Source organism: Colius striatus, chromosome 14, assembly GCF_028858725.1.
Source record: "Colius striatus isolate bColStr4 chromosome 14, bColStr4.1.hap1, whole genome shotgun sequence".
Lineage (NCBI taxonomy): Eukaryota > Metazoa > Chordata > Aves > Coliiformes > Coliidae > Colius > Colius striatus.
This window is the reverse complement of record NC_084772.1, coordinates 21,364,918-21,385,584: the sequence shown is the minus strand read 5'-3', so window position 1 is coordinate 21,385,584 and position 20,667 is coordinate 21,364,918. Positions and strand designations below refer to the sequence as shown.

The 20,667-nt window shown below is 58.6% G+C and overlaps 1 protein-coding gene across 6 annotated transcripts in view; it reads right to left on the bottom strand.

Annotated features, from left to right (window-relative positions):
- ACSF3 (acyl-CoA synthetase family member 3) overlaps positions 1–10,048 on the bottom strand; it is a 60,435-nt gene extending 50,387 nt beyond the window's left edge. Inside the window, exons 1-3 of one of the 6 annotated variants that reach the window (XM_062007605.1) lie at positions 10,020–10,048; positions 4,946–5,677; positions 2,981–3,136 (exon numbers count right to left, since the gene is read on the bottom strand). In XM_062007605.1, coding sequence (XP_061863589.1) covers positions 2,981–3,136; positions 4,946–5,647 — 858 coding nt within the window. In that variant the 5' untranslated portion in view covers positions 5,648–5,677; positions 10,020–10,048. Of the gene's footprint in view, positions 1–2,980; positions 3,137–4,945; positions 5,678–7,363; positions 7,585–9,548; positions 9,592–10,019 lie in introns of those variants that run through there. The other 5 variants (XM_062007606.1, XM_062007608.1, XM_062007607.1 and 2 more) reach the window with 5 other exon arrangements.
- Between the last annotated feature and the right edge of the window lie 10,619 nt (positions 10,049–20,667).

Here is a 20,667-nt window from a genome sequence, read left to right as displayed (position 1 = left end):
AGAATCTGATTTTCTGCAGCAACTTTCACGCTTGAGGCATCTCAGTACACTTTAATGAGCCCTTGTGGCCCCAGCGATGGCTCACAGGCAGCCACAGACATCACATGCTGCTTTAGTGAGAGAGAAGATGTTGGTCAGGACACTGGGGTTACTCCACAGCCTCCATTTCTAACCTTTCCTTGGACAGCTACCAAAAGCAGACAGGAGGGTCTGAAAGATGCCACCTCCTAGCAGGGAACAACAAGCAAGTCTCAGTCCGGGACTTGAAATGTCTTCTGACCAAGGGAAAAGCAGCCCCACATGATCAGCAGCACTGGAAGCAGCCTGGCATCTGCAGCCATGGCTATGAGGCACGCCACAAATTATGTAATTTAATAAACACTGCAATAATAAAGTATTTATTTTGTATAATGAAGTGTTAGTGATTAGAAACCAAACACACATCGGGCACGCTGCTGCGGTTTCTCTTGAACCCTTGCCAGTATCACTCAAGGCTAAATATGTCTGCAGCAGGTTGAGAGTAAGTTCCTAGCCTTGTTTTGATCAGCCTGTCAAGTGTTTTAGCTGCCATTCGAGTTTCTTTATATCACACTATAATTGGCTGCTTTCTCAAGGTGCAGCTGAGGGAAAAAACAAGCACCCGGCACAACTCGGGCTCCTCGTGCAAAACCCTCCACTGAAACTCCACTGCTTTGCTGAAAGCTGATTTCAGTAGCAAAGGGCATTTTGTAAACAGCTGGTGAAAATAAGACTGGAACTGAAAGGCAGCTTGCATTAAACTCCACAAGAAAGCCTTATTTACCCTCGTGTGCTTTCTTTGTAGTGTCGATCAAACCACTTCCAGCTCCCAGGGGAGGCGCTGGGAAAAACAAAGGGAATAAAAAAAAACCCAATAGAAAAGCAAATGCCATCCTTCAGAGGCCAAATGCACCTGGGAGCAGTGGCTGGGGCGGGCACACTTGCCACCTCCACTGACCTCCCTGCCCAAGTTCAACCTCCAGGGTCAAGCGGCTGCCTCCAGCGCTGTCCCCGCCTGCCCTTGGTTGTCAAGTCTGGGGCAGAGCTTTGATCAGAGAAGGCAGGCCGGGCGCCCCAGTCCCCCCCAGCACCTGAACCCATCCTTCAGCGTCAGCTCATTGATTTGCAGATGTCAGGAGAATAAAAACCACCCCCAGGGGGAGAAGGGACAAGCAGCGAGAGGCTGGGCTGCGGGGGAACGCGCTCCTGAGCTGACATCCCGAAGACAACGGGAGACAATTTAGCAGTGGGCAAGGAGAGAGAGCTGGCTGCAGCTGGCAGGGACCTCCCTGATGCACCCTGCCAGCATCCTACAGATTTACTTTGGATGCAAATGCAGAGCTGCCCCTTTGGGATTCTGGGGTTGTTCCCCTCCCTACCTGAAAGGGAGGTGTAGTGAGGTGAGGGTTGGTCTCATATGCCCAGTAATGAATGACAGGACAAGAGGAAACAGCCTCAAGTTGCCCCAAGGAGAGATTGGAGCTGAGGCAGAACTGTTTCCCCAAGAGTGCCACGCTGCCCAGGGAGCTGGGGGAGTGCCCAGCCCTGGAGATATTTAAAAGATGCAGAGCTGAGGTGCTGAGGGATATGGTTTACTTTAGTGATGGGCTTGGCAGTGTAAGGTTGGTGGTTGGACTCAAAGGCCTTTTCCAACCATAATGATTCTATGATACAGGATCAGTGCTCGGGCAGCAAGAGGGCATTCACGTGGCAGGGCCATCTTGAGGGAAGTGTGCCTTCTCTGGGGTTGCCCCTCCAAGAAGCAGAAATAAAGAATCACAAGGTCCTGCAGTCACTGGGATCAGAGCCCAGACTCACCTTCACCTGACAAAGGCTTCTGTGGGTGAGCCACACCTTTGCACTTTGCTTTGTCAGTGTGACACACCCATCCAGCATGTGAATAAATACGAGCTGGCAAAGCAGACAGTTTAATTGCAAAGCACAGGTCTGATGGGCTGCTGTCACTTTCCCAGGGAGTCCTGCAAGGACAACACATTTCCTTTCTGCTGCAAGGTGGCAGCAGCACCTGAAAACCCAAATGCTCCCTTAGCAGTGCCACTGCAGGCTCCAAAGTCTCTCGCACCACCCACGATGCTGGGGGACTCCAGGAAGGGTGCTGATCCCAGGGGCCTGTGACTGGAGAAGCTGTTCTGCCTTGCTGTTGGCTGTCCTGTTCCTGGTCTGTTTTCTTCCTGTCGTCAGGTGGTCTGTGTGCCACCCAAGCAAGGCACAAAAGAGCAGCAGAGCACTGGGACTGGCATTTCCTGCCTCAGCCAGACAACATGAGCATGTCTCTCCTGCCTCCAAGTGAGGTTCCCCTCCTGCCACCTTTCCTGCAAGAAGCTCTCATTTCATAGAGTCTCTCCTACCTCAATGAACAGACCTGTTAACACTCATGTCTCCACAGAGGGAGAGCAATGATTCCATGTGAGAGGTGAGGGCCGGGATTTCTCTTACCTGAGCTGCAAGAAACTCTGAAGCCTGTGTTCTGTCACGTAGTGTCACACACGACTCCAAGGGCACAAGATTGGAAGGGAAAATCCAAGCTACTAAAACTGCTGAGAGGCAGCAGAGCCTCAAGCAGCACACAGCTAACATGCAAGGGGAAAACCCAGCATTTCTGCCTTTGCTGCTACGGGAAAGGTAACAACCCTTCTTCTGGCTGCAGGTGCTCTTGGTGGGTACATAGAAGAGCCCCCCCTCCAGCCAGAGACCCTCAGCATCAGGAGGAGGCACAGTGTGGCATCACAGTTACATCTCTTTAGACCAGCTGTAGCCACCAGAAGAGCACATTTACCCCCAGCTGAAAGCGTGTTTTAAAAGACACTTTGTGACCCGCGTGCAGCCAGTGGCTAAAGAGGCTGGGAGCCTTTAAGGACTGATTCCAGAGTTGTTCTAATTACAATGCATGGGGGTCTTGCTGCTGAATCTCAAAGATAAGGCTCAACCCCTCCAGGCTTACCATCTGTGCACTGAATTCGGGTAACATGATGCATGTGGCTCCCACCCAGAGAGGACACAGGAGCTTATTGATCACCCCGTGGACGTGATGCAAAGGCAGCACGTGCAGAATAACATCCTCCTTCTTCCACTCCCATTTTTCAACCAGTCCTGTGGTCTGGAGAAGAAAACACACAACCCAGGGTTAGGGAAGGGAGAAAGACTCTCACTGCTTGAAAACCCTGAGGTACTCAGGCCCCAAATTCCCTGGGCACAGCTGCTGGTGGAATCCCGTCCCTCCTGGAATGATAATCTTGCCTTTAGGGGCAGCATGAGCAAAATTCCCACCACAGCAGTAGAATACCAGAGGAACACCTTCTGCATCTTGTTCAATGTCTTCATATATACCAAAGTTCTTCCTAGTCACTGAGAAATAGCCAGTGAGGATTTTGGAGTAGGACCTACAAAACGATGGCTCTGGTGCTGCACAGGTGGAGTTAACAGAAATAATAAAAGCCCTTGTTTGCCCAGAGCTCTGTTGATATAGTTGGAACCAACTGGGCTGTAAGGGTCAGCAGGAGCAGAAAACCACAGTCTGATAAACAAGAAAGCAGGCTTCATGAGTAAAACAGTGTATGGAGCTTCTAAAATGTGAACTATTGCATTAAATACTCTGCCCTGAAGGGATAATTACCCAAAGTGTTAGACCTCAGGCTTCTGGGTGAACAATGTCCTTCAGAGCCCAGTGGAAGCAACTGCAAAGCTTTCTTTCCAGCCAGCTAAAAACAGTTTCCAAAAAAGCCATGTGAAGAGTGGAATTTCATCCTGTCACTCACAACCCTCCTGCACAGGGCAGGGAGCAGGCTTTAGGCTCCCTGCAAGACAGCACAGGAGATGCTGAGAGCTCAGGCCACCTCCCAGATGAGCAGCATATTTGTAAGGGAACAGATTCTTTGCCCAATATAGCCAAGCCCTGGCTCTATCCATCAAGGCTCTGAGGCCACTCCTGACACTGCAGTAACTGAGCACCCACAAGAGCAGGAGCTGCAGGGAGGCGTCTGTAAGGCCCGATGGATTCCCTGCCCTTTTTCCCTCATGGTGTGAGTCTCTGGTGCAGGCAGTGATAACCAACTGGGGAGGCAGTCAGCAGGCTCACACAAACTTTTAATTCCTTTTTGGCTCAGAGAGCTAATGGATTTTTTTGCCTTGGGGATACACAGCTGAATAATGCACAGACTTCACACAGAGCTGGGCTGGGCTCAGTCACGCTGCAATTAGTGTGAAGGAAAGAGCAAACATCTTTTTACAACAGTTCTCATCCCTTCTGCTTTCCAGGAAAGCAGGGAGAAGAGCCCACCTGCCCCTAGCTGCAGCAACACCAAAAGGAGAAGGCTAAGGGCCTCATTCTTAGAATCCCACAGTGATGGGGGTGGGAAGGGCCCTGCAGAGCTGCTCCAGCCCCTGCTCAAGCAGGTTCCCCTCGCTCAGGGGGCACAGGAACGTGTCCAGGTGGATTTGGAAACCTCCCAGGAAGCCTCCACACCCTCCCTGGGCAGCCTGGGCCAGGGCTTCCTCACCTCAGCACCAAAGGAGTTTCCTTTTCCATGTGTTTAAGTGGAACTGTTTATGTTCCAACTTGTGTCCATTACACCTTGTCCTGGCACTGGCCACTACAGAAAAATGTGTCACCTCATCCTCCTGACACCCAGCCTTTAGGGACTGATCAGCATTGCTGAGGTGCCCCTGAGCTCAGGCTTCTCTTCTCCATGCTGAACAGCCCCAGGGCTGCAGCCTTTCCTCTTCACACACGTTCCAAGCCCCTCAGCTCTTTGCAGCGTTCTATGTGTTCACCTTACTGGGGAGCTTTGAGATACATCACCTGTGCAGGAATTCAGTTGGGGTAAGGTCTTTGCATCCCCAAACCACCTGTGAAGGCCAAGCCCTCTGCACTGTGACACAAGCTCTGCAGAGGGAAAGCAGCACTCACCACAGCCTGCACGTTCCCATGGGTGCTCAGGACACCTTTGGGCCTTCCCGTCGTCCCACTGGTGTAGATTATCATGGCTCCTCTGTCTTTCCACGAGGAGCAGGTTGCCAAGGGACCCTCCTCCACTGCTGCAGGACCTGCAGATCCATCACTGTGAGACTTTGGAAGTGGCAGGATCGGGACTCCCAGCTTCTTGGCACTGGGGGTGATCTTCCCCAGGTACTCCTCTGCCGCGACGAGCAGAGCGCTCTGCGAGTCCTGCATCACGTACTCCAGCTCCTGCACGGGGTGCTTCCTGTAAAGGGGCACGGCTATGGCCCCGCTCATCCACGCAGCCCACTGGGCCACCACGTAGGAGGCATCATTAGGGCACAAAAATGAGATCCTCTCTTCCTTCAAGTCCCTGCTGGAGCACCGCAGAGCTCTGCAGATGTCCTGGGACAAGCGCAGGCTCCGGCTGAGAAGGTGCCTGTAAGTGTGCTCACCATTTTGGTCAACGATGGCCACTTTATCACCAAAAGCCAAAGCTCTAGTGAAAACAGGGGCAGTGTCACTGCTGTAGGCTGCCACCAGGGTTGGCAGAGCTCTGTGTGGGCAGCCAGGCCTCCTCTGCCCACGCAACCCCCATCTGCACCGGTGCCCATCCTGGACGAGGCAGCGAAGGGGCCGGCTGGCTTGGAGGAAGAGCACAGAGACCAGCATCCTGCCAGCACTGCTGCTTCTGAAGTGATTCTGCAGAAAGCAATTATAGGAACAGATAAGTATGTGCAGCAATTACCACAGGGCTTATTCCCACAAAGGAAAAGTGGCAGCCTTCATTTGAATAATACCCACTGTATTATTAATGCTTATGCTTCAGGCTGCTGCATCCCCAGGGTGCTGGGCCCTGCCCGCATGGGAGACTGAGATCCTTCCCTCTGTAGCCTCTGTGTCCCTAAAACCCACTGTAACTTCCCTTACCAAGGAGTTTTCAGCCATCAGTAATACCAAGACATGAAGTAGCAAGTGGCACTGGTGAGGCCTCACCTCAAATACTGTGCTCAATTTTGGACCAATCACTACAAGAAAGACACTGAGGGGCTGGAGCATGGCCAGGGCTAGGCAGCAGAGCTGGAGAAGGGGCTGGAGCACAAGCATGATGGAGAGCAGATGAAGAGTCTTGGAGGTGTTCAGCCTGGAGAGGAGGAGGCTGAGGGGAAACAGGAGCACTCTCTGACACTCCCTGACGGGAGGCTGCAGGGAGCTGGGGGTCGGGCTCTGCTCCCCAGTATCAGAAAAAGAGGAAATGGCCTCAAGTTGTGCCAGCAGAGGTTGAGATTGGAGCTGAGGTAGAATTTATATGTTGTTAAACCATGTCCCAGGCTGCCCAGGGAGCTGGGGGAGTGCCCAGCCCTGGAGGGATCCCAAAGACATGGAGCTGAGGTGCTGAGGGCCAGGGATTAGTGGTGGGCAGGGTGAGGGGAGGGCTGGGACTGCAGCAGCTTCAAGGGCTTTGCCAATCACAATGATTCTGTGATTCTATTTGAGGTGCCATCTTAACTCAGTGGGACCATCACTTACAGAAATTACACAATTGCAACAGTAGTCAGCTCTCCACTTGCAGTTTCCATCACTTTGCTAAGCCATGGCCTTGCTCTGTGCTTCCACTTCAGCAGCACAGAGCTAGACACGAAACCCAAGGTGCCTAAGGCTTAGCCCAGCTGAGAACTGATCCCTGTGTAGCTTTCCTTTGAGCAAGAGCACATCTAAGCACAGAGGAGTGCCCAGAACCTCCTGCAGAAGCACAGCTTCAGCTCAAAAGCTTTCTTAAGTGGCAGATCAAGTGGCTCAGAGCTCCAGAGCAGCCATGGGCAGCAGGGGCCTTGCCCAGGCTGAGCAGATGGTTTTCCCAGCAAACAGCAGCAGTGAAGCAGCCACGTGTACACTGGGCAGTGGGTTTGGTATGGCACCTTGGAAAGTACCAAACTTGGCTAGGACAAGCTCAGCTGTGGCACCAGGCTCCTCCACCCAGAACCTGATTTGATGTTCCAGCGCCAAACTGCCGCCTTGGCCCAGCCCCTCCGCTGCAGTGGTGACATGATGCACAGGGGCATTTCAACAGAGACAACCTCCAAAACAGAACAAGGAGCAGAAGCAGCACCAGTAAAGGCTTTACAGGAAGGTCACAGGTTGATACAAACCTTGTGCACTCTGTCATTGTGCTGTCTAAGCACAAAGGCACCAACCTATCCGCTCACCATAGGGACAAGCAAAAGAGCTTGTGTGCTACCTGGTGGGAAGTACCAGAAGTTTGCTCTTTACCCCTCTTTTCCTCACTCCCATAGCTTCCAAATGGAAAATGCTAGTTGTCAGTATTGGCCCCTGCCTGGAGTATCTCACAAAAAGCTAACACACAGTGCAAACCCTCTACAGACGTACCAGGGAGACGGGAGCCTCAGGACTACAGGAACATGTTGGAGGGCAGACTGCTGGTGCAAAGAGGAGAGGAAGAGGTGATGAAGTGAGAGGACTGAAGAGATGCCCCAGAAGAATCCAACTCCCCCCCTCAACGGCTGTTATAATCCACCACAGCTGGAGCAGCCCCAGAGAGACCCTCTGACACGAGGAGCCAGCCCGAGGATGTCGGTTTCTCCGTCTGAGCGTCCGTGGCAGCAAGGACTCGGGTTCTTGTGGCTACATTTGTGATAAATACCTCTCAGTGGAACAGCTCAAGCCAAACAGCCTCCCAGCTCAGCTTCCCACCATGGGGAGGAGCTGGAACAAAATGGATCCAGAGAACTGGCAGAGAACTCAGGGACAGGCTGAACACGGCTTAGCCCAGCTCAGGCTGCACAGGCAGCAACAAGGGGTTATTTTTGCCCAAACGTTGCTGCGAGCCCCTGGTCCCTCCAGTCCACCTTCAGAGCATCGATCCAGCCAGCCAGCAGCTTTACTTTTGCATATCAACCTCAATTTCTGCTTCTGCAAGAGAAACTTGTGATTTAGTGCGGAAACATCTGGGGCAGAGAGGCTTCACACCCAGAGCGTGGCAAGCGTGTGCACTCGCTGCATACACCATCAGGATGGAAAAAACCCAGAGAGCTCGTGACAAGGCTCATGGGACATCTTTCCATTCCTCTGCAGAGACTAAAATATAAAGAGCTAACACCATCCATGACCTAAACCAAACCACCTGCTCCTAACCTGCTCCCAAGGCTGGCTCATGGCGAGATGTTAATGACCCAGATGTTGAGGGACATGAGTCAGAAATCATCTGCCAGGATCACACTGAGTTTCAGGCCACAGCAGATAAGTGCAGTTGGTGTACTCACTGTCCCTTGGACGGCCTGGGAGTAGGTGTTTGCTGCTGCTTTAGCATCTTCCAAAAGTGACATTGCCCCCTTCTCACCTCAGCACCAGCCCAGCTTTAACAGAACGATAAACAGCAGCCCTGTTAGCCTGGCCTGGGCATTCAGGGACTTCAGGGAACCAGTGTCAACTGTGTGCAGAGGCTTACAGATGGTCAGGACAGAGGGAGTAACATCAGGGGCTGTTTCCTTTATGGAACCTGTTGCTCAGGGATAATGGGAAACATGAATTCTGGCAGAGGCCACCGGAATGGAGTTTGTCACTTGGGGCCTTGGGCAGCAGATCACAGAAGAGTTTCTGTTTGAAAAGCCCTTGAAGCTGCTGCAGTCCCAGTCCTCCCCTCACCCTGCCCAGCACCGACCCACAGCCCTCAGCACCTCAGCTCCACGCCTCTGGGATCCCTCCAGGGCTGGGCACTCCCCCAGCTCCCTGGGCAGCCTGGCACAGGGGCTCACACCCCTCTCAGGGAAACAGTTCTGCCTCAGCTCCAGCCTCAACCTCCTCTGGGGCAACTTGAGGCTCTTGTCCTGTCATTTACTACTTGGGAGCAGAGCCTGACCCCCAGCTCACTGCAGCCTCCTGGCAGGGAGTGCTCCTGTCTCCCTTCAGCCTGCTCTTCTCCAGGCTCAGTCCCCCAGCTGTTCCCCATCAGACCTGTGCTCCAGACCATCATCCCACCCCTTGATCTTCACCCCTCCCTGCCAGCCCCCTGCTGCTTGTGTTGCTCCAGCTCTGGCAGCCTGTGTTCTCTGTGCCTGTGGGGCTGTGGTTGTCAGGCCCTGGGCAGCCTTGGGGCACATGAGGAAGGGGCAGAGGGCTTGGGACTGTGCTGCTGTTGCTGCTGCCTGTTTGCCCCTCGTGTTTCCCAGGCAGGCAGGATGCTCACTCCAGAGGAACATGGCAGCACAGTGGTGTACTTGAGTCCATTTCCTCTTGTCTTATCACTTATATTTGGGAGCAGAGTCCGACCCCCAGCTCCCTGCAGCCTCCTGTCAGGGAGTGTCAGAGAGTGCTGCTGTCTGCCCTCAGCCCCCTCTTCTCCAGGCTCAACACCCCCATTCCCTCAGCCCCTCCCCAGCCCCTTGTGCTCCAGCCCCTTCCCCAGCTCTGTGCCCAGCTCTGGCCGTGCTCCAGCCCCTCTGGCAGTGAGTGAGGGGCCCAGCACTGAACACAGCCCTCGAGGCACGGCCTCACTTTCACTGAGGAGAAAGTTCAGCCCGCACCCTCCTATGGCTAATGGAGGAAACCAGAGTACCTGTGGAAGCTCCCAGCACAACGCAGCCGCCGGGAAGAAGCGCGGGGCAGATGGAAGCCGTGAGGCCGAACGGCGGCCGGCCCCGCACCCCGAGGATGGGCTGCGCCTCTCCTTCACCCCAGACAGCGCTTCCCCCCTCCAGCTCTCTGCCCCCCACTCCGCTCACATCACACCTCGGAGCAGCGGCAGGAAACCCCCTCAACCGCTGATTTCCAAGGCAGGGCGGCCAGGGCCCTGCCTCGCCAAGCCGGTGGCACCGCCGAGGGGCTGCTGCGAGCCCTGGCGGGGCCGGAGCCGGGACGCGCTCCCCCCGAGCCCCGCCGCTCGCCCCAGGCGCGCACGGCTCCGGCGCGGCCCGACGAGGCAGGAGGCTCATTACACTTTAATTAAAGCCGCCGTTAATCGCGGCACCCGGCGACGGCGACACCGGCACACGGCGACACCGGCCGCCACCGGCACCCGGCCCCTCACCTGCGGACACCGCGCAGCCGCTCCGCCTGCCAAAGGGCTCCGGCGGAAACACAGCCCGCGCCTCCCGAGCACCAACGTTCCCTCCCGCACCCGTTTTATGGGGAATTGGCCCCAAACCGCCCTCTGGAGGCGGCGCTTGTCCAGCCGCGGGACCCCCGGCCCCGGCTGCCGGCGCGGGGAGCCTCGGACAGTACCGCAGCGTCCTCCCGTGTCACGGCGGGTGTGAGGGAGCTGCAGCCCTGCCCGGGGCTGCCGGGCCTGGACCCATGGGAGCTCCTGGGGACACACAGACATCAGCTGGGACACACAGACATCAGTTGGAACACACAGACATCAGCTGGGACACACAGACATCCCTGAGACACACAGACATCAGCTGGGACACACAGACATCCCTGAGATACACAGACATCCCTGGGACACACAGACATCCCTAGGATAGACAGACATCCCTGGGACACACAGATAACAGTTGGGATACACAGACATCAGTTGGGGGACACAGACCTCAGTTGGGATACACCGACATTAGTTGGGATACACAGACATCCTGGGGACACACAGACATTATTTGGGACACACAGACATCCCTGGGACACACAGACATCCCTCAGACACACAGACATCTCTTGGGGACACACAGACATCCCTGAGACACACAGACATCCCTGGGATACACAGACACCTCTGAGACACATGGACATCACTTGGGGACACACAGACATCCCTGAGATAGACAGACGTCTCTTGGGGACACACAGACATCCCTGGGACACACAGAGGGGGCTGTGGTGGCACATGGCAGCTGGGATGGAGCTCCCTGGCCATGGCAGCACCACGTTGGCCTCCTGCCCTGTCCCCATGGCCGTGCCCAGCAGCCTCAGCTGGGCTGGAGCAAAGCCCCACGCAGGGCTCGGGCAGGGGCTGAGCAGGCTCTGGGAAGGGGCTGCGCTGGCCTCAAGCCCTCCACAGCCCCACAGCACCCGGCAGAAACCCAACCCAGCTTCTTCCTTGTAGCCGGTGCCGCTGCAGATTTGCATTCGCTGCTGCAGTCATCAGGCTGCCTGGGACGCAGCTGGGGCACGGGGCAGCCGGCCCCTCTCCTGGCAGCTCGCTGGCACCCATGGGCGATGGGCACAGCAGCGTGGCTGCGGTGGCACAGGGCAGGACACCCTGCACAGCCCTGCCAGCCCCGGTGCCGGGCTGCCGCCGGGGCAGCCACAGTGCGGGGCAGCCCGTTGCACGGGGGCACAGGGCCCTTGTGCCACGCGAGCCGCCGTGTGCCACCACTGCTCCCACGCCGCGTGTCCCGGCGCCGTCCCCTCGCAGCCCCGCAGCCGCTCCTCTGCCGGAGCCTCGCTTTGCGGCCGTGCGCAGCGGTGCGCGAAGCGGGACGGCGGGGGGACCCCCACCCACCAACCTCAGGTGCGTTTCCACAGCCCAGCCAGGCGCAGCGGGGCTGGGAACGGAAGCAGGGCCAGGAGCCCAACCTCAGGCAGAGCCACGGGGAGAGGAGCCACCACACCTCTGCGTGCCACGGGGTCTGGCACACCCTCTCTCCCCTCTCTGCACACTTTCCCAACTCGCTGGTCCCCATTTCACACCTCCCTGTTGCACAGCTGACACGTGGCTCCCTCCTCATTGCACAGCTCGCTCTCTGTTGCACAGCTCCCTCCCCATTTCACAGCTCTCTCCCATTGCACAGCTCCCTCTCTGTTGCATGTCTCTCTCCCCATTTCACAGCTCTCTCCCCATTGCCCAGCTCCCTCTCTGTTGCACAGCTCCCCATTTCACATCTCCCTCCCCATTGCACAGCTCCTTCCCTGATGCATGTCTCTCTCCCCATTGCACGGGTCTCTCCCCATTGCTCAGCTCTCTCCCCATTGCACAGGTCTCTCCCCATTGCACAGCTCCCTCTCTGTTGCACAGCTCCCTCCCCGTTGCATGACTCCCTCCCTGTTGCACAGCTCTGTCCCCATTGCACAGGCCTCTCCCCATTGCACAGCTCCCTGTTGCACGGTTCCCTCCTCCTTGCACAGTCTTCCCATGGCACGTCTCCTCGTTGCATGGCTGTTGCATGGCTTCTCATTTCCATGACAAATTGCTGCAGGAGGGACCTCTCACCTCTAGCTGCTCTGGGACAGCCCCCATTGCCAGCAGGTCCCTCTGGAGGGTTCATGCCCCATGCCCATGTGCTGCCCTGCAGATGTGCCCAGCTCCCACCAACCACCGCCCCAGGCCGGTTGTCACCGCTTTCATTCTCCTTTTCATACTTGCCATCTGTCCCCAGCCTCTCAGGCTGCAGGGATTAACCCCCTCAGGGGGGAGCAGGGGTGCATGCCCACAGGGGGGTCTCTGCCGTGGCCCAGTGGGTACCCAGAGCTGTTGGGGACAGGGCTGTGACAGTCACAGCTGCCTGCACCAGACAGGATGCAGGGGCTACAGAGCCCTTCTGGTTTGTGCAGGGACCCCTACCCCAGGGAGGGGTGCCGGGGCCGTGCTCCCCCCAGCCGTGGCGGGCTGCCGGGCCAGCTGGCCGCCTGTGCAGCAGATGTCCACCCTGAGCCACTCTCTGCTGCTCTGTCCCCCGGCACCTGGTGCCCACCGACCATCTGGAGTCGGCCACCTCCCCCGAGACGATGCTGAGCCCTGGCCACGAGCAGCACTCGGCCACTGCCGTCCCTCCCGGGGCTGCACGGGGCAGGGAGGGAGGGAGCTGCTCCCCAGGGGTGGCCCCGGCATCACCAGCGCTGGGGGAGCAGGGTACGGTTTATTCAGCAGCAAGTTTGGCTGTGTGGGGAGGGACACGTGGTACCCAGCCTGTTCTCCATTCCAGGCTGGTGGGGACACCTCCTTGGGGACAGGGTCAGTCCAGATGCGCCGTCACAACTGGGAGCAAAACACCCATGAAGCAGACGGACACCCCAAAAGCCAAGCGCTGTGCGCACTGCAGCCCTGCCTGCCCCCAGCCCAGCCCTGGGACTGCTGCAGCTGTGCCCAGGCTGCCAGTGCAGGTTCTCCCCTCCCTGCCAGGCGGGTGTGAGCCCCGCAGCCCGCGCCAGCAGGAGGCTGTTCCGCTCCCCCCTGCCTTACCCAGCTCGCTGATTAATTACGGAGCCAGCAGAAGGCTTTTATTGCATTAGCGTTTACTTGTGGCAACATCCGTGTTTATTAAAGAGAAAGGGAAGTACTGGCTGCGCTGGTGTAAAACACCACAGACGCCGCTGGGCGATGGGGAGCCCCGTGCTCAGGGCTGCTGCTGTGCCTGCCAGGAACTGCAACCCCAGCACATCCCAGTGGGGTGGGATGAGAGCACTGGTGGATGCCGCCACGGCGCTGCTTGGGATGTGGATGGGGCACAGACAGAGGGGAGAGCTCGTCCATCGCCACTGCAACACCCCAAATCTGTGAGCACCACGTCCCCAGCCCCGTCCTGCCCCAGCCCCAGGGGAGCCAGAGCCAGGGCCCGTGCTGGGGTACCCAGTTGCTGCCGAGGAGGGAGCAATAAACAAGGTGGAGTGAAACGTTTGATCCCCATCCATCTGCTGGGGCCTGATCTCCCACTCAGTGTGGCTCTGGTGCCTCCCAGCCCCCTTAATCTGCTCCCCGCCGGCTGGCGGAGGGTCAGCGCTGGGGCTGCCAGCCGTGCCCCCCACCACACACCGCCTGGCTTTGGCACCGCCACGGGGCCAGATGGTGAGAGGAACCAGATTAACTGCCCCGCTTCGGGGTTTAACCCCTGTGCTGCTGCTGCTGCTGCAGTGGCAAGAAGCCAGGAGCCAGCATCCCACTGCTGTCCCCTGTGCCAGCCTCTGGCTCAGCACGAGCACCCGCTGCCAGCGCCGTTGCCCTCGGCGGGGTGGCAGGGGCCAGGGCTGTCCCCAGGGGCTCGGGGGACACGCCATTGCCGTCGGGACTCCCCGGAGACGGGAGCAGCTCGGAGGAGCTCGGCGTGAAGTGGAGCTGTAAGTGCCTCCTGCGTCACGTGGCGAGGATAAGTGCAAAATGGCCCTATTATGATAATTGCATGAAATTATGATTGATGGAGATTAGCTGCTTATTTGAGGAAATGGCAAGGTGCACGTGTGCCACGGGCAGGCCAGGGGACAGCCGCTGGGGCACAAGGGATGCGGGCACAGGGGCGCATCGGGTTGGCTTCAGGGGCCTTTCCCATGCCATGGACCGTCCCCACCATCCCAGGCTGGTGTCTTTCAGGCTGGAAGGTGCCAATGCATAGGGAGAGCAGATGCTGCATGGCAGGAGCCTGGCTTGGGGCTGGTGTGACCCCCACACAGCTCTGTCCTGCCCCACAGAAGGCTCCTGATGCCTCCTGCCACCACATTAAAGGCGTCTCCCATTAGGGAGTCAACCTGTTAAATGGTGATGGCAGGTGGGTCTGTGTGTGCCAGCGGCTTGGCTGGTGCTCCTGCTGCTCCATCCTGCTGGGCTGTGCCGTGGGGCTGTGCCATAGGGCTGGGGAGAAGGCAACGGGGGAGCTCTGGCCTCTCTCTGGCTTCCAATAGATCTGGCTCTCAATAAATGGCTGATTTGGGGTGAAGCCAAGCAGGGCACTGGGCTGGCAGCTCATCCCCTGTCTCCTGCCCAGCCGTCCTCAGCAGCATCCCTTGGCCTCAGGGACCTGGGCTGCCGTGGATGCTCAAGCCAGGGTTCTGGTCCTCCCTTCGAAACGACACCAAGACCAAGAATTTGAGGGAGAAAAGCTGGTGAGGCAGAGACAGCTGCAATGGCAATGGCTGGCCAGGATGGAGCCATGGCACAGACGCGCTGCCGGGGCCAGGGATTTGGCACGGGATGGCGAAGCCACGTTGCACATGGCTGAAGCAGCCGTGCAGAGCAACACATGGCTGGAGGGCACCCCAAAACCACCCACCCATCACCACAAGTCCCTCCTCCACTCTTCCCTTCCCAATTTCCCAGGCCCCCCTCCACGGCAGACGGATGCTGGGTAAGAGGTGTGTCTGTGGGAGCCGTGCTCACCACACAGCACCACCGAGCCGAGCCCAGCCGAGCCGAGCCGGTCTGCCTTGGCTCTCGCCACCCTCGTGCTGGGCTCTCCCGGCTGGGCTGGGGGCACAAGTGGTGACAGACGGGGCTGAGCCTCTCCACGCGACGCCAGCGCCGCGGCCACGCTCCCGCGCCCTCCGCCGAGGACATCGGCCAGCGGCTGTGGCGAAGGACCCCCGGGCAGGTGCCCTGGCAGCGGGCACGGTGCAGCCAGCTCCTCTCCCTACCATCTTCCCCTTCTCCTCTCCCCCCTCATTTGGCTTTTGGCAGCGGAGCCGTGGCGGCGGCTGGGGCGGCGGTGCCAGGGAAGGGCTGCCAAGCGTCGGCAGCCCCCCGTGGCCCCCCGGGCCCCCTGTGCCAAGGCTGGTGGCTGGCAGAAGGGCTGCCTGCGCCTGGCGGGGCTCCGTCAGCTGCGGGAGGATCCCTGCGCCGCGTTCGCTGCCAATTTTCCTGCGAGCTGGCACCGCAGGCGGCTCTGGAGGCACCGGTGGAAGAAGGCTGAGGAGGACGGATTGTGAAAGGGAGGAAAAAAAACCCACTCTAATGGACACATGCCATGGTTGGAGCTGCCAAAATGCCAGCAGGCAGCGCGGGGCCAAAACCCACCGTCGGCAGAGAGGAGGGTCTGGCAGCCCATCGCGATGCGGCACTCATGGAGGACGGGCAGCGCGGCGCAGGCACGGCGTGGCCGAGGCAGGACCCACAGCAGACAGAGGAGCTGGAGAGGAGAGGAGAGGAGAGAGGTATTTGCCTTCGTTTTAAAGGCTGTGCATGTGTGGTGGGGCTGGTGCAGGAGCTGCCGCCCGCGGCCTCCCCGGCCGTCCTGCCTGCGGCCTGCCCTGCGGCACTGCCAGCCCTTGGCACTGCAGCCGCCGCCTGGCACGGGCGAGGGAGGGCTCCGGGTGCTGGCCAGGTTGGGCTGGTGGCTGTGAATGGGGATTTGCCATCCCCTGGCTGTGCATGTGGGGGCCAGCGAGGGAGGTTGTGGCTTTGTCTGGTTGGGCTTTGTTTGCTGGCGGCGGCCGTGCCGGGAGCCGCGGCAGAGCGGGGAGAGCATGAGGCAAAGTCCCGCCGCTGGTCCCAAGCCGGGGCTGCTACAGAGCTCAGCCTGGGGATGAGGAAGAACGAGCTGGGGAGGAGGAAGAGGGAAGGGGAGGATTGTGGGGTGCTGGGGACAGGTGTCGGGGCTCCTGTGGTGCCGTGGCCGGGAGCCGCGTGGTGCAGAGGTCGTGGGCATCGTGTTCCAGCTGCAAGGGCTGTGGTGGCGGGTGGGTGTTTTGTGGGGTTGGGGGTGAGGGTGGGTGTTGGGAGCCCTGGGCAGGGCGCTGAGGGGTGCTGGCCAGAGCCCGTGTCTGGCAGCAGCAGGTCTGGGTCAGTGAGCGTGCTGCCTGTCCCGTGCTACAGGAGCAAAGTCGGAGCTAGCAGCAGACACCAGTGTGCCGGGAACATTGTGGCTGCACAGCTCCACCAGCACCCACCAAAGGCAAAGGGCTCCAGCCAGGCCCCCAAGCACCAAACCCGCCAGCACGGAGGGAAGGAGCTGGCGCTGAAGGGAAACAGGCATGCTGGCAATGCCAAGTCCTTGCACCACTCCAAGTCTGCTGCTCTGCCCCCCTGAAGGACCTGGGTTGTGACCAGCAGCACCCCTGTGCCCAGGGCTGTCCTCTCCGTACCAACACCACCAGGACAAACCTCCCTCTGGGATCCTGACCCCTGCATGGCTTGCGGGAGCCAGGGCACGGGTTTCAGCACACAGCTTCGAGGGCATCAGCATCTCCTGGGAGGCATGTGGAGCCAAGGCAAGAGCACCCATCCTGTCCCATCCCATCCCACCTCACCCTGTCCCATGCTCCAGCATCACTGGCTGCCCCAGTCTGTGCCTGGCCAGCCCACAGCCAGCCCGTGCATGGCAACTGCAAACTGGAGGAGCAGCTCTGCCCATTCCTGCATCGGACACTGGGATTAAGCACCCTGCTTGTGAGGGACAGACCCTGCTGCAACCAGGTCCCCGAAGCATCCCACGGAGAAGGATGAGAAAAGCAGCCTTCAGCTGCACCACCACAGCCCCTCCACCTCATGGAAACCTCCCAGGGCTGCCATTCACAGGAGGATGAAGGGCAGTGCCTGCCCTGTGCTGCCCATGGCGGGGCTGGGGTGGGCAGGAACGCTCCCCATGCCGTGGGACGCTCCCCCCGTCTCCCCCTCTCCCTCGTTTTCCTCCATATTTCACAGTTCCTGCTTCCTGCACAAGGCAGGGGTCTCCAGGGACTCCAGCCAGATGTTCTCTGCAGCACACCACATTGCTTTCCTAATGAAATATTCATGGAGCCTCTCTGCCTTTTGCCATGAAAGCCTTCTGCAGCTCCCAGCCATGGAAACGCCGTGCAGGCAGGCAGCATTCCTGCAAAGCCGCCCACCCGGGGCTCCCAGCCCCCTGCTTCCCACCCAGCACCTTCACACCGCTCCTCCTTCCTCCTCCTCCTCCCGGGGGCGATGCCAGGGCACAGCCTTCTGTCCCCCTTGCCTTGCAGGTTGGGCATCACCAAGGGCACGGCCAGGGCCAGGTGCCAGGGGCAGCGGTGTCCCCACGGGGCTGTCACCCACCCCGAGGCAGGGTCCAGCCATGGCTGGGAGGGTCAGTGGGTGCATCTGGGGCATGGGGAGTCTCAGGCACCCACTGCCAGAGCAGCCCTGGGGATGGCAGAGCCAGGATGTGCCGGCCCGGTGCCGGTGCTGCCGCCGGCTGCCAGCGCACCCACGGCATTAGCGATGCTGTGCACTAGGATCCAATTAGGCTGTTTATGCAAACAATCAGGTTTTATGTTTCAGTGAAAAGCTTAAATAACCTTAATCAAAGAGAAAGACCTGGCATTATCCCTGGCAGGGGCTGTGCTCTGTTGGGTGGCAGGTGGGACACCCTGTCTGGGTCAGGACACCCTGCCTGTCTTGGGACACCATGGGCCTGGCTCATGGTGCCCCGGGAGCTTCTAAAGGGCTCAGCACTGAGGGCTGTGTGGGAGATGCTTTGCTCCAGTCCAGCATGGCTGCCAGAAAGTCCAAGCTGTGCTACTATTGCTGCCAGCACAGGGGGTCTCAGTGACCTGCAAGCTCCAGCCAGCCTCTTCCTCCCCCTCACCCAAAGATGGAACACATATCTGCCACAGCCATCTCTGGGTCTCCCTGCTCCGGGTCCTGAATGCCTGAATTCAGTTCTGTCCTCCTGAGACCTCTTGTCACCACTGTCCTGCATGTGTCCCTAAAGGTGGGAGCATCCCTCTGCACCCAGATGTGCTGTGAGGCTGGGGGGATGCAGGAGATGGCAGCCAGCCACTGATCCAGCACACTGCTGCCATCCCAACCTCACGTCAGACACAAGGGTAAGAGATGGCACGGGAGACTGTGCCTCCCTGTCCCTGTGCCCCCCAGGGATGGGCAGGGCGAGGAGGGGAGCGGGGCTGGCTCTGGAGGGCCATGCCCAGCAGCACTGCCTCCTGCACAGCCCGGGTTTCTGGCAGGGTAATAAGCTATGCATGTAGTGTAGAAATAAAACATGTTCTGCAGAACAAATGATGTTAATTTGCTGAGAGGCTCTGAAGCTGAGTATTAGCGAAATGCCTTGAGGGAGAGAGCGGCAGCTGTGCTGGAATTAATGGCAACGTGCCGAATTAGCACCGCTATGCATCATAGTCAGAGGGAAAAATTACCAGAGAGAGAGGGAAAACAACCCCCTCCATGCACCAGCCCCGACCCTGGGGCACACTGCAGAGCGGGTCCTGCTGCCCCCGGGCTGCCCTCACCCCAGCCTTTGCCAGGGCACACAATGGGGGAGGCTGCTCACAGCCCCCTCAGTGAAGGTGTGTGTGTGTCCCCAGGAGTGCTCAGCATCCCTCTAGAGCAAACCACATCCCACCCTGCTCCAAGACACCGTCTCCTCCAGGCTCTGCATCCCTGCTGCTCCCCCGTTCCTGCTCTCCTTTTCTAGGGGTGCTATTTGTCTCCTTGCCTATTTATTTCTTCCATTTATTCCTGGTGGCTGAGTGCCTCAAGTCTGTAGCTCCTCATTGATTACTAACAGTGCATCTGGCTTATGGCTCTGCAGCCTCCTCCGGAGCATCCGTCTTCCTTCCCCGCCGCCTTCCGCCCCGGCCGCCCGCCACGGCGTGCCCTGGCTGCCCGCAGCACGCTGCACATCCTTCATTACCCCTTAATGCTCTGTTCCAGTAAAATCCACGCCTCTGATGAATATGTAACACCAGCACCCAGCTCTGCTGCCCAGCAGGGTGGGGAGATGGGCTCCACTGGTCCCACGGTGCTGCCGTGTCTCAGGAGAAGCGGCTTAGCCCTTGGGAGGCTGAGGGCAGCCAGCAGTGAGCAGTTAGCCTGGCACAGCTGGGGGCTGCTGACATCCCAAGCTGATTTCCCCATGAATCCCTCATCATTCTGTGTGTCCATAGCACCTCTAAGTCACTCAACTCCAGCCTGAAACATCTCCCAGTGTAAAACATGTTTGTCTTGTCACCCTCAGCCTTTTCTCCTGCTTTTGCCTCTGTAGATCCCCAGCCCATGGGTGCTGTTTTCCTCAGCAGCCCCTAGCATGGCCCCAAGTTCCACTGTGCCACCAATCCTGTTGTGGGATGGTCCTGGGGCAGGACTCACAGCTGGCTGGGGCCATGGGCTGTGTGGTGATGGATGGGGATGTGCCACCAACAGGGTCCTCACTATATTGCAACAATGGCTACTGGGCACTGAACCTGCTGGAACGTGGTGATGGGGACAGAACCCTCCTGTGACCCCCCCTGAAGCAGGTTTCAGCATCCCCAGAAGCAAGACCAGGAAAAAGAGGTTTATCCATCCAAACACCAGTACACACAGAGCTTTACCAAACACACTCAGGTCCTGACAACTACCTCAGAGGCCAGGACTCAGCCTGGGGAGGAGAAACATGCTCCCAGGCAGGCTCCAGACCATGGAAGGATGGAGGCTGGTAAGTGGCATTGCCCAGCAGAACCTGCATGGACCCATTGAGGGCTGAGCACCAGCCATCCTGACCCTAACCCCTCTGCCCTGTGTCCTGGGAATGCCTCGGGGTGGCTGCCCTGTCCCCACACCAAGGGGCCATCCCACTCCTGCATCCCCAGGCTGGGAAATCCTGTAAGCTGAAGTGGGGAGAGGATGCTGTGGGGTGCTGTGGGTTCTGTGGGTGCTGTGGGGTGCTGTGGGTGCTGTGGGTGCTGTGGGGTGCTGTGGGGTGCTGTGAAATGCTGTGAAATGCTGTGGGTGCTGTGGGCAGGGTGGTGGGGGTTGCCTGGTCACTGCCAGGTTACATCTGCCGGGGCATGCAAGAGTGACTCCAGATGCATTAGAAGTGCCGTGCTCCAATTTCAATTTCATCGTCTCACAATCATTTTCAGGCTCCTCTTAGTGCCACATTAACGAAGCCTGCTCGTTTGAATGCATAATTAGCCCGAGCATTCTACCTCGCTAATTTCAAAGCAAGAGCAAGGAGGGGTGGGGGTGGGGGAATTTGCATATTAATTTAGCAGAGGGAGAGAAAAACTGTTTACCACTTGCTTCTTGCTGTTGATCACAGCGGACTTAACTCTTTCCCGGGTGCCATCTGGAG